The following is a 12,437-nucleotide window of genomic DNA, read 5'->3' as shown; positions in this document are numbered from 1 at the left end:
ACAAAACAAGTTTATATTGAAGAATTTTTTCTGGGTGTTTTCTGTCCAAGGTAAATTAAGAATCATCATAATGTAACTAATTTCACTGTGCTGGATGCAAGAATCAACTTCTTATCAGGTGGTCACTAAGTCACCAACTCCTACCATAGATTTTGTTTAAGAGCTAGACCCGCTTTTTCAAGTAATTGCCATTGGTAGCGGGTGGACAGGATTCTCGAGGTTGTTAAAGCATAATATAGTCCTTTGCCTGAGTGAGGACTGACAAATCTGATCTCCACTAAGTTGGCCAATATCACTAAGGCAGTCACCTAGCCGAGGCTGTAGTCCCTTGGATTCCAACCGTGAGGCGGCATAGATCATCATCTTGGAATTGTGGGATATGGAATGAAATCATGAGATTATATCAAGGTTTTGAAGATATCTTGAGTGGAAATTTTTTTTTGGGGAGAAGAGATTTCTCTCTCTCCTCTGGCCTCGGCATTCTAAGTATATCAATACTTTCTTTTGGTTAACCTCTCACTGCCTATACTGTGCATTGCCTAGGGAGCTAATCGCTTCCTAGCTGCTTTGACAACCTTGGTAAATTGCACCTCAAAAAGAAAGAGAGGGGGGGGGGTCGGGAGGAAAAAAGGACTTCCATTGTTTGGTGAGAGAATAATGTTAAATAAAATCAAATAGCTACCCTTTGATTTTATAATGCATCTCTAAGAACATTAAATGGTTCTCTTCTTGTTTCGATTAGTGGCTTAAAAGAGGTTCCTTTCAGCATGGAGAGATGATAATAAAATGCCCATCTCAATGGAGGGGGTGTTGTTTGGTCATCCAAAACAATTTGGAGGTTTAGGATTAAGAATATTTGAATGCTGTATTTCACTTATTAGCCTAGTGGTTGCATAGTTCTGGTAATGAGTATGAACTATTTAAAGAAGATTTGTTGAAGAGAAGTGTGGGTCTTGCTTTCTTATTGGAATAGGGGGAGGTCAAATGTTCGTATGGAGTGTGCTTCTGCCTTTTAGATAATGAAGGCTTTTAAGGATATTGTTTCGGGCACCAATTTTAAGGTGTTTATTGTCAACAGAATGAAATTTTGGATGATTTTGAGGGCCAATTTTGATCATAAATTAGTTTTGGATGATGTGTCTAAATGGATGAATAATGTTTTGTGTTGCATAGGTCATCTTATGCTATTAGGGAGGTGTCTTCCAGCTGGTCAAATTAGTATTTTATGTGAGATGGAATGGAAGATCCTTTGGAAGATCATCCCTTTTCTCTTTGTTCATATGTTTGGAAGAGCAACCTGTAAAACTTTTGATGATTGTCGTCATCTAACCCTAAAGCTCACAATGCTGATCTTCGAGGGTTGACTGATAGTATAATCATTTTTAATGAATTTCATAGCCTGTGGATGACCTCCCCCTCCCCCCCCCCCCTCTCCCCCCAATTGGGAGAAAATTGCCTATCCATGCAGAAATATGGCAATGTAGGAAGCCGATACTATGGTCCTTCCCATTCAGGAATTTGCCTAATCTTTCAGCCTTCCCATTTATGGATTTGTCTAATCTTTCTCTTCTTTGGATCTTGGTGATGTACGTGTGTGTGTGGTTTGTGCATGCCTCTATGTTTTCCCATCTTTATCTGGTTATGCTTTCAAAATAGCTGTGCTTATCCCTCCCCATCCACACACCCCTCAAAAGAAAAAATGTATAATTTGCTCATTAAATTTGTTGCAATTGTGCTGTTGGCTTGTTTCTAGCTTCATAACCAATCTTAGAACTCTGAAGAATCTGTTCATAATCCCCTCCTCAAAGGGGGGGGGGGGGGAGATCCACAAACAATTAAAAAGGCCTTTCGTACATGATCACCTATATCTACCTTGTGTCTATTTATTTGATTTTAGACTAGACTTTGTTGGCCTAAGCACCCTCTACTGATGGAGTAAACTTCATCCTGAATGCATTTTATCAAGTAGTGAAGCAATGACTTTGAAAACGGTTTAGAACTAAAAAGTCAATAACCTTGAAAAACAGATTGACAATTGAAAATACTAGTAGAAAATTATACTCCTTTCTTGGAGACTCATGAATTGTTGCTCCATTTCATTGCAAAAATCCTTAAATAGTTTCTTAACCGTAGACCTAAACCCTCCAGACTTTAATTAAGGAACTTCAGAGAGGCAAACTTTCAGTAACTAGTTTATTGCGCGTTATCCCTCTGAAGTTTCTGAGCTCCATTTGTTTAGTAATTCAAATTCTTCCTCAAGTGCATTATTCCAAGCCCTGACATGGATTTTCACTCCTTTTGGTGTGTTTGTACCCTGGTGGTGTGTAATCTGTGCTTGTACATGTGACATGTCAGTGCAGCTCCTATTTTGACGTGTCCTGTTAATGCCTGTCCCAACTCCCTAGTTGCTTTATGCTTTTGTTATGTCCTCATTTCCCATATGTGAGCAGGTTGAGATTTGAATATTTGTCTTCTAGATCCTTTGGCACCCTTGATTTATCTTATTTCTGTTCTATATTTTTTGCAATAAATGCATAGATTGCCTTCATAATGTTTTCCACTTTTTTGGATAAAGTTTTGTATAACTTAATTACTGAATTTCAAGTAATTGACTGGAATTGCTGTCTGCTTTGTCTGAAATAACCAGGTTTGTGTTCTTATGCTTTCTCTCTTTTTTCTTTAATGAAGCTTAGTGTAACCTGGCTGTGACTGAAGATGTCTGTGACTGGATTGACTTGTAATTCACCTCGCTTTTCTTTTTATATACCTAAAAGAGGGTCAGGGGATTTATGTGGTCAAGTTTCAGCTTTTACCCATCATCAAAACTTAAGGAAAAAGATGCAACCTCTTCGTTTTGATAGGTATTGCTTGCTACTCCCATAATTAGATTCTTGAATGGTTGGTAGCAAATTTGAGATTCAGTACCGATACCTTTTCTAATATTTTTTATTTGTCCTTTTTGTGACTTCCTACAGACGTTACTGGATTGGTTTCACACAGAAAAATGAGGTTGTGCAAAGTCACAGTATCTATAATGCAATGGGTGCTTCTTTTGGTGATACAGCTGACAACTCAAGTGGTAATTATTTCCTCTCTGTTTTTCTCTTCTTCTTCCTGATTGGTTGATGACAAGGAAGGATAGATTTATATAAGAAAGCATTCGTGGAAACTTAGGGGCAGCACCAGTAGCTGTTGAGGTAAAGTTGACTAAGATTGTTTGGTCGTGCAATGAAAACACCTGTGAGGTAGTGGAGGAAGACCTATCCCTAGATTAAGTGGGATAGCTTAAAAGGATCCATGTAATCAACCACCGGTAGTTAGATTATGTTTTGTTGAATTTAATATTGCTGAGTGATTCTCTGTTCAGTGTCGATTACCACTGTACTGACCATTGTTATTCTATCAACTATAGAATGCAAAATGCTGCGAGGAAAAGAAAAAGACTGTAGAGAGGAGTATGATAATATTGATAGATAGTTTGAATCTTGGTCTTCTCAAGTGGCTTATAAATCTTATGCTAGTTGCTGCCTGATCTTTGGGTTAGGATGAAAGTTTTAAGCATTTTGAGGCCTTGGAGTAAGAGTAAATATAGCAAAATGTGGAGTTGTTAGGCAGCCTTTAATGGGGATCTAAGTTGGACTGCACAATCAAGCCCTAGAAATGAACACATGATTCCTCCTCATCCAAACTCAGGCTTGGGTTCAAAATTTTCCGAAGCACTTGGTTAGATCTGGAGCCAATGTTATGACCTGATAATACTTATGCCCAGATGCCTCTCATGGGACTGAAAAGTCTGTTGTCTTTTCACTCCCTCTCTCCCGGCGAGGTGTTTTCTTCCTCTCTTTTTTTTGGGTAAATAATGTTTTCTTCCTTTTATTCTGGAGTTATTAATTTATTATCGACATGAACCTATTTCTGTAGCAATTTGCTGCTTTTAGGGGTTGATTCCATGGATTTTGTAGTGCTGACTGCATCACCAAAAGATGTCTTTTGTTTCCAGACTTAAGGTCCCTTCAAACTTCTAGGTGCTTGATTCTCTTATGGACCTGTACCCTATACTATTATTTTTATTTCACACACTACTTCCTGTACCTTAAATCTGATAGTCTAACCTTCTAATGCATTTTGTTTCAAACACACACTCATAGTTGTCACGGCGTCACGGCGATCCAAGTCGGTGGAGGGGTGTCACGTCGATATATCGACATGTCGCCCGCCATGGCGTTGCCATGGCGAGCATGTCGACCATGTTTTATTTTTTATTTTCTCTATTTTTAATGTGTTAATAGATGTATACTCAAGCCATGTTTTATTTTTTCTCTATTGTTTCTCAAGTTTTAAGAAGAAAATTCAGAAATCGAAGAAGAAATCGAAGAGGGAAAGAAGAAATCGAAAGAAATCGAAGAGGGAAAGAAGACAGGAAGAAGAAATCGAAGACAGGAAGAAGAAATCGAAGAGGGAAAGAGAGTCAGGAAGAAGAAATCAAAGAGGTTCGCCATGGCGTAGGTCGCCATGCAGCCCTCTCCAGCGCCAGGACGCCATGGCGACGCCATGACAACTATGCACACACTACTTCCTGTATCTTAAATCTGATAGTCTAACCTTCTAATGCATAATGTTTCAAACCCTAGCCTAATTTCCTTCTATTATGGAATTGCTTTTGGTGTTTCATTTGCTATCATACAATTTTTTCCTCTTTTTGGGGATGGGGGTGGGGCATTGATCATCAAAGCTTTGTTATGCTTCAATTTTGAAGATCTAATTGCAATCTTATACTATTATTAGAGCTCTTATACTCTCCTGTGATCATGCAACAACTTTGCTTGAAGGGAATGTATTACCTTTTCCAGCAACTTGTTTGTTCAGGAAAATAAGTCAGAACAACATGGCAGAGAAATTAGACTCACCTAGAGTTAGAGGTGAGATCATGACTACTGAAGTACTTGTTCTGTCCTCGATAAAGCAGCTAGTTGTATATATAGCGTTTGGTGGCTTCTGTGAGGGATGTAGGAATTCTCTGATGTATTTCCCATGCCAAAAACATGTGAACTCCTTACTGTCTTGACTTTTGAATCCTCCGGGAAACCATTAACTTTGGCAGTGCCTTACAGTAGAATTGTTGTGCCCATAGTACTAAAACTCGTGAAATTTCGGTCAGACCGAAACACCGAAACGAAACGAGATTTAGTACCATGGTTGTGCCTTTCAGCTGCCGGAACCTGTTCTGATATTTCTTGCTTCTTCCTATGCTCCCATTGTATGGTAGAGCAAGTCTCTGTGGCCGTGTGTTCTATAGGTTGGTTTGTGTTCTTCAATGAATTTAAGAGTGTAGTCTTCTGGTAATGTGCGTGATTGACCTGACAACTATTGGGAACTGAAGCTTCTCAATGTGACCTATCGAACAAAAGAATTGCAGAAAAATGTTGAGCATGCCTGGATAAATCTGTGATTTTGCATTGAGTTCCGTGGATGAATCTTGGACTCAAACAATGTGCTTAGGAGATAATTTTTCTCTTCACCTGTTTAGGAAGGATGTTCTTTTAACACTTTTCAGGAATCCAATTCATATTAGCAGATTATTTTTCCTTAAAACATTTTTGAATGGGTAAAACAGTTTATTATCCAGAATATTGTCAGCTGTTTATCTTCCAGTTCTTTGGTCATGTCTCATGAGATCATTCTTTCACGTGAGAATCTTTTCTGATTTGCTGTAATAGATGCAGCTGTTTTTCCTCGAATCAACATAAGTGATCCATATAAACGGCTTGGAATTAGCAGGGAAGCTTCTGAAGAAGAAATCCAAGCTGCAAGGTACTTCCTCATTCATAAATATGCCAGACACCAGCCAAGCATTGATGCGATCGAATCAGCTCACAACAAGATAATCATGCAGAAGTTCTATGAGAGGAAGAACCCTAAGATCGATATCAAGAAAAAGGTCCGGGAAGTAACTCAATCACGGGTTGTTCAGGCCGTCATGAGTAGGTTTCAAACGCCATCTACAAACTTCATCATAAAGACAGCGATTGCATTTGCAATTCTTGGTGCACTCACTGTTCTTTTCCCAACAGAAGATGGACCGACCCTTCAGGTAGCCATCTCCTTGATTGCTACCATATATTTCATATATGACCGGCTGAAGAGTCGAGTCCGAGCTATACTATACAGGTATGCTTCCAAACTTCTGTTTCACTCGGATGTTTAATTGCCCACATATCTTTGCTTCCTTCTAATTCCATGTTCTATATCACAGCATTGGGGCTTTCATCGTCTCTTGGCTCTTGGGGACATTCTTGATGGTGTCTGTTGTTCCACCTATACTTCGTGGCCCAAGGAGCTTGGAAGTTTCGACTTCTTTAGTAAGCTATATTCTTCTATGGGTTTCTTCTACTTATCTGAAGTAACATGAGTTCTATCACCTGTTCTACATCCCTTTTTTGTTGTGGATAACGACTGAATATTCCTGCTGGTGGTTCATTGGTATCAACATCTTCGAAGCTGGTCATCCCATGTTGGGTTAGTTTTTCAAACAAGCCAAAGGAGAAGTTTTGAGGAAAGAGTAGCTGCTTGTTTTGTTTGAGAAAATTTAAGACTTGAGTTGTTCTGTTTTCCAGTATATATTATGCGGGTAGTCCCTTTTCTCCCCCGTCCTTTTCATACTTTCTTCTATATGATCAAAGGAAATTTTTTTGACAATCATGATGAGATTGTGCCTTTTGAGGAACTGATTAATTATTTTTTGACAGTCATGATGAGATTGTGCCTTTTGTGGAACGGATGCGTAGTAGGCTATTGTACAGCAAAAATATAAGGAGATCCATCATAGAGACAACTCTCATAGTCTTAGGGTTCGAACTAGGGTTTTAAAAATCTGATTGTGGCTGATCCCTGTTCTGGCCAATCGGACTTGGTCGATCCCTGTATGGAAGGAAATTAGGGTCATGGCAAAAAGATACCGATTCTGGCCAATTATGAGTTTTTAAATCCTAATATATTCCAATTTATTCTTGGGACGGTGTAAATGACATCTTTGTGGGTGTATTTTGAAGGTGATACCTTTTTTTGATTGCCCTTTGACTGATTCTTGTCCTTGTAAACGGGTGAGGTTATAACCTTTTTATTTTTGAAAGCCCAAATAAATATTTAGATGCACCTAAGATGAAGGGAAAAATTTTTGCTGCTACACTTATAGCAGGAATGTTTCTGTTACGAGGTTGGCAGTCAAGGAAATGGGATAATTCATTTCTTCTTTGGGTTTATAAATATCCTTTTAGGTTTTAGAATTTTTTAAAATGCCTTTTAAGATTTCATTTTCTTGGCTGCCAGCCTTGTAGGAGGAACATTCCTACTTACTACTAGTGTAGCAACGAAATACTATTGCTATTCTTTTTTGAAAAAGGGGGTTCTATGACTAGTCAGTGCAAGGAAATCTCTTATCTAATACCAATGGCAACATAGTGAATGGAATTATTCACATGGTTAGGATAAAAGAGAAAACAATAAAATAAAAACCCATGTGGAAGGGTAAAATAGTATATTAATATCGTGAGAAGCTTTCTTTCTTTTAACTCTCCACCAAACGTTCTTCAGCGTTTGACACCGTAAAAACCTACCAATGCGTCTGCTGACTCTGCACACATCAATTTATGGCGGAAACACACCAGTTAGGAAGAGCAATGCGTTTGCTGTCTGCTGACCCCGCACACATCAATTTATGGCGGAAACACACCAATTAGTGAACAGCAATGCGTCTGCTAACGCCACACACATCAATTTATGGCAGAAAAATTTTGCTGCTATCCAGGTTGCAGGAATATTCCTGTTATTTGGGTTGCAGCCAAAGAAATAGAATAATTCATTTTCCGTTAAGGTTTACAAATAACCGTCTAGGTTATAGTATTTTCCAAAATATTTTTTTTTTATTCCATTTCGTTGGTTATGAAAAGTATAAAAGGAACATTCCTACAACTCGGGTAGCAGCAAAATTTTATCCACTTATGTATTATCCTTTGCTTCAATATCATTCCAAGAAGAAGATGTTCCACACCCGTGGTTCTAAGTATCGGTATTGTATCACCTATATCGGGTGATATGAACCGATTTTGTTAGTCTCCGTTATTGTTACTATGCTGATATCGTATCGATAGCATGGTACGGACAAGGGATAAAATGATCAAAAAACTTATTTTTTAAGAAAATTCAAGAATATATTTATTCGATATAATCGATCCAAGTCGATACCATATCGGTATCGTATCAATTTGCATGTTGCCGATATCCGTTCCGATACCGTGCACTAAAACCATGTCCACACCACTTTGATAGCCACAACTCGGATGCCTCGGACAATTTTGATAATCTGATGAGACATCTGACTCTCTCTCTCTCTCTCTCTCTCTATTGAGCTGTGAATCTTGATCCAATGGCTATGAAGAGCCATTGCCATAAGGTAGTCACTGGTCAATCTCATTGTTGAAGGAAGGGTGAGGATTCATCTGCCATCGTGTACCACACATTACACAGTATTGTGTTCCAGCCAAGAGAAAGAGAGACCCTTTCACAATCCTGTCCTTTTAGAGACCTTGGAGTCTATTTGTCATGCCTAATTCTTCACTGTCTATATATGAAAAGATTAGATCGATGAGGTGACATTTGGCATCTGGGTCCCATGGAAGATGGAGTGGACCCACATGATGGCCCACTGTTTGACGTCGAGGCATCACATCCATTGATTCACGTGGCAGTCTTTCTACCGTCTGTTTACATGTCAATGGTGCCCACGAATGACAAACCCGGCCATGATGGACTCACAGAGAAAGAAATTTTTAGAAAAACTACAGCCTCATATCAGGTTCACAGAGGAAGAATCTTTTCAAACTCAAAAAAATCTCTCTTTAATTTGTACTCTTTCAGGGTGCTGAGTGTAGCATATTTGTCTGCTACCATCAAATTGACTGGAAAAAGAAAAGATCAGCAATTAATTCATTAATTGTTGCAGAAGCTATTTTTTCTGGTTTTGGAAGATTTTAGCAGAAAATGCCCCTCACTACTTACCACTCCCTACACCATCCCCTCAAAGCAAGGTTATAAGATACGGTACGGTTACTACAGCTGTGTTTGGTATGCATTCTAGATCTATTTCGAATTCTCAGATGATAAAAATAGTTCGTCTTAGAATGTATTCCAAGAATGCATAACAAATAAAGCGTACATCGATCACTATTGATACTAGGTGATTGATACAGATACTAATATATAGAAAAATTATCACCTCCAGTTCTCTGCCCGACCCAGTTCCCCCAGTGCCTGTAATAAGGGGGGTGGACCCTAACCAGACACCCCCCCCTTATTAGAGGCACTGGACGGACAAGGAACTAGAGAGGACAAAGATTCCTAATATATATCTTTTGAATTTGTTTGTATTGGTCCAATTTTAGATCAAAAGGTCACTTTTTGGTTTAAAAAAATCCATTTGATAACTAGTATTTTGGTACACAGTATGTGTTGGTATTGGTTGCTGCCTATACCCATACCAATACCAATATGGATCAGCCATATCGGTCGGTATGAGGCCAATATTAGGATGAAAATCATTTTTTTTAACAAAAACCTATTTTTTTTCCATATCGTTGATATGTATGAATACATATATCGGCTGATACAACCGATACCAATATGAATCGGCCATAATGGTCTGTATGAGGTCAATTCTAGTACAAAAAATCACTTTTTGGTATCAGCTGATATAGATCGGTGCCATATGATACCAACACATATTGGGCGATACAACCAATACGATACCAATACTTAAATTGTATCAGTCACAATCCATATTGTTGCCGTATCAATATCAGACTTTTGGCAATACTGATACATATAAACCGAAAAATACAATACCGATACGTAGAACAGTGCTTCAAAGTCACACATCTTTCTTCTTTTCCACGTGGTGGACAGAGTCTGTTGTAGTATGCAAGGTCAGCATGTTATCAGCCCATGTGGCAAGTGGTGGTTGGTGGGCACACAACAGCCTCAAATGGGACATCTTCTTAGATGCACACACTTGAAAGACTATATAAATACCAATTTGGATAGTTGAGAAGCCATGAGATTGGCTAGAGAGACTCTCAGAGGGATTAAGAGACTGAGAGTCTCTGAAAGAGATAACCAAAGAGAAAAGAAGAAGAAGAAGTTCGTTCCATATCAGAAGTTATAGAAATGGCGACAGCTTCGATGATCAAGTCATCTCCAGTGCTGGACAAATCCGAGTGGGTGAAGGGTCAGAGCCTTCGCCAGCCATCTGCAACTGTGGTTCGATGCCACCCCATCACCTCATCTGCACTCACCATCCGTGCTGGTTCATACGCTGATGAGCTTGTCAAGACAGCCGTATGTGTTCTTGTTTTTGTCTTTTAATCGAACAATTCATGCATGCATTTCGTTATGTTCTTTGGGAAATTAAAACTGAACTTGCTAAGAAAGCTTTGTTTCTATCTAAAATTTAAATTTGCAGAAAACAGTAGCATCTCCAGGGCGTGGAATATTGGCCATGGATGAATCAAACGCAACCTGTGGGAAGAGATTGGCGTCAATCGGGTTGGAGAACACAGAAGCCAATCGCCAGGCTTACAGGACACTGCTTGTGAGTGTTCCAGGGTTGGGTAACTACATCTCCGGAGCTATCCTTTTCGAGGAGACACTCTACCAGTCCACAATTGATGGGAAGAAGATGGTTGATGTGCTTGTTGAGCAGAACATTGTACCAGGTATCAAGGTTGATAAGGTGAGAGTCACTGAGACTTCTTCCCTTACTTGATTTCTGACTTTTTTTTTTTTTTTTTAAAAATGGATTATTCATGGTTTCATATATACGAAATTTCCAAACATTGCAGGGTCTCGTCCCCTTGGCTGGTTCCAACGACGAGTCATGGTGCCAAGGTCTTGATGGCCTCGCCTCCCGCACTGCTGCTTACTACCAGCAAGGAGCTCGTTTCGCCAAATGGTACGCCATGGTTGCTCTGTTTCTTGTTTCTTCTAACTGGTTCTGATACAATCCATCGGACAATCTAAGAACAGAAGCTTAATTTAATTCAGATGTTGATTCTGTCATCGTTTCAATCTTTTTGTTTTCCTTCAAACAGGCGTACCGTTGTGAGCATTCCAAATGGCCCTTCTGCACTAGCAGTCAAGGAAGCAGCCTGGGGTCTAGCTCGCTATGCTGCCATTTCTCAAGTAAGAATAAGCTCTAAAAAGAATTACTGATCACTGTAAGCTCTGTTTTCAGCTACTGGTAGATGATGATGTCGCTTGGTTGATGCAGGACAATGGATTGGTCCCGATTGTGGAGCCAGAGATCTTGCTGGATGGTGACCATGGGATTGACAGGACCTTCGAAGTAGCCCAGAAAGTGTGGGCTGAAGTGTTCTTCTACCTTGCAGAGAACAATGTCATGTTTGAAGGTATCCTCCTCAAACCCAGCATGGTCACTCCTGGAGCTGAGTGCAAGGAGAGGGCCACACCTGAACAGGTCTCCGAGTACACCCTCAAACTCCTCCAGCGAAGAATCCCCCCAGCAGTTCCAGGAATCATGGCAAGTCTGAGGTTACTTTAAAAAAAAAAGTTATAATTTTTTCCTATAATTCCTTCATTCAATTCAAAGAGAAATCTGTTTCAAATGTGCAGTTCTTGTCTGGTGGACAATCCGAAGTTGAAGCAACCTTGAACCTGAACGCCATGAACCAAGGTCCTAACCCATGGCACGTTTCCTTCTCATACGCCAGAGCCCTTCAGAACACTTGCCTCAAGACATGGGGAGGAAGACCAGAGAACGTGAAGGCAGCCCAGGAAGCTCTCCTTGTCCGTGCCAAGGCCAACTCTCTTGCTCAGCTCGGGAAATACACTGGTGAGGGTGAATCTGAGGAGTCCAAGAAAGGAATGTTTGTCAAGGGATACGTCTACTAAAGCTGTTATAGAATTGTAGCAGATCTATAGATGATGAAACTCTTTCTCTCTGTTTCTCTTTCTCTCTCTCTCTCTCCCTCACCTGTAATGCTCATGGCCATGGCGACTTCTTTTTTGTTTACTATTTGTAATTTTATTTAGTGACTTAATAAATTTATGGTGATGAGATTAGGTAGCTTGCACACTTAATCATCTACCATGCTTTTGCATTTAAGCTTTAATCCACAAATAATGGAAACAAATCAATAAGCAGGACAAGTAATTGAAATATAACCATCAGGAAATTGAAAACCCAAGAAGACAGTCCAGACTCCAGAGTGCAACTTTCACGCATGTAATCTTCATCCAAGTCTTTAACACAGTGAACATAAATTAAAAAACTTATCACTCACTGCAGCTTGGCCTTATTACAGTATTAGCATTAAGGCCTCAAGAATTTTGTTATTAATCAAAAATGGGTTTTTCTATTCTACACC

At 39.5% G+C, this 12,437-nt stretch overlaps 2 protein-coding genes across 2 annotated transcripts; both read left to right on the top strand.

Annotated features, from left to right (window-relative positions):
- Nucleotides 1–2,698: 2,698 nt before the first annotated feature.
- On the top strand, nt 2,699–6,623 carry LOC122661351 (protein CHAPERONE-LIKE PROTEIN OF POR1, chloroplastic). Its single transcript, XM_043856717.1, has 4 exons — nt 2,699–2,861; nt 2,976–3,079; nt 5,718–6,168; nt 6,254–6,623. The coding sequence occupies exons 1-4, from the start codon at nt 2,716–2,718 to the stop codon at nt 6,402–6,404; spliced, it is 852 nt and encodes a 283-aa protein (XP_043712652.1). The 5' UTR covers nt 2,699–2,715; the 3' UTR covers nt 6,405–6,623.
- A 1,398-nt stretch (nt 6,624–8,021) lies between these two features.
- On the top strand, nt 8,022–12,145 carry LOC122661350 (fructose-bisphosphate aldolase 1, chloroplastic). Its single transcript, XM_043856716.1, has 7 exons — nt 8,022–8,037; nt 10,176–10,389; nt 10,514–10,783; nt 10,893–11,002; nt 11,142–11,232; nt 11,321–11,590; nt 11,683–12,145. Exons 2-7 carry the CDS (start codon nt 10,219–10,221, stop codon nt 11,959–11,961), a joined length of 1,191 nt encoding a protein of 396 aa, XP_043712651.1. The 5' UTR covers nt 8,022–8,037; nt 10,176–10,218; the 3' UTR covers nt 11,962–12,145.
- Nucleotides 12,146–12,437: the final 292 nt, after the last annotated feature.

The sequence above is a fragment of the Telopea speciosissima genome, chromosome 5 (genome assembly GCF_018873765.1).
Source record: "Telopea speciosissima isolate NSW1024214 ecotype Mountain lineage chromosome 5, Tspe_v1, whole genome shotgun sequence".
In the NCBI taxonomy this organism is placed as follows: domain Eukaryota; kingdom Viridiplantae; phylum Streptophyta; class Magnoliopsida; order Proteales; family Proteaceae; genus Telopea; species Telopea speciosissima.
Note: the sequence above shows the minus strand (reverse complement) of the source record. Positions and strands in the feature narration are given on the sequence as shown.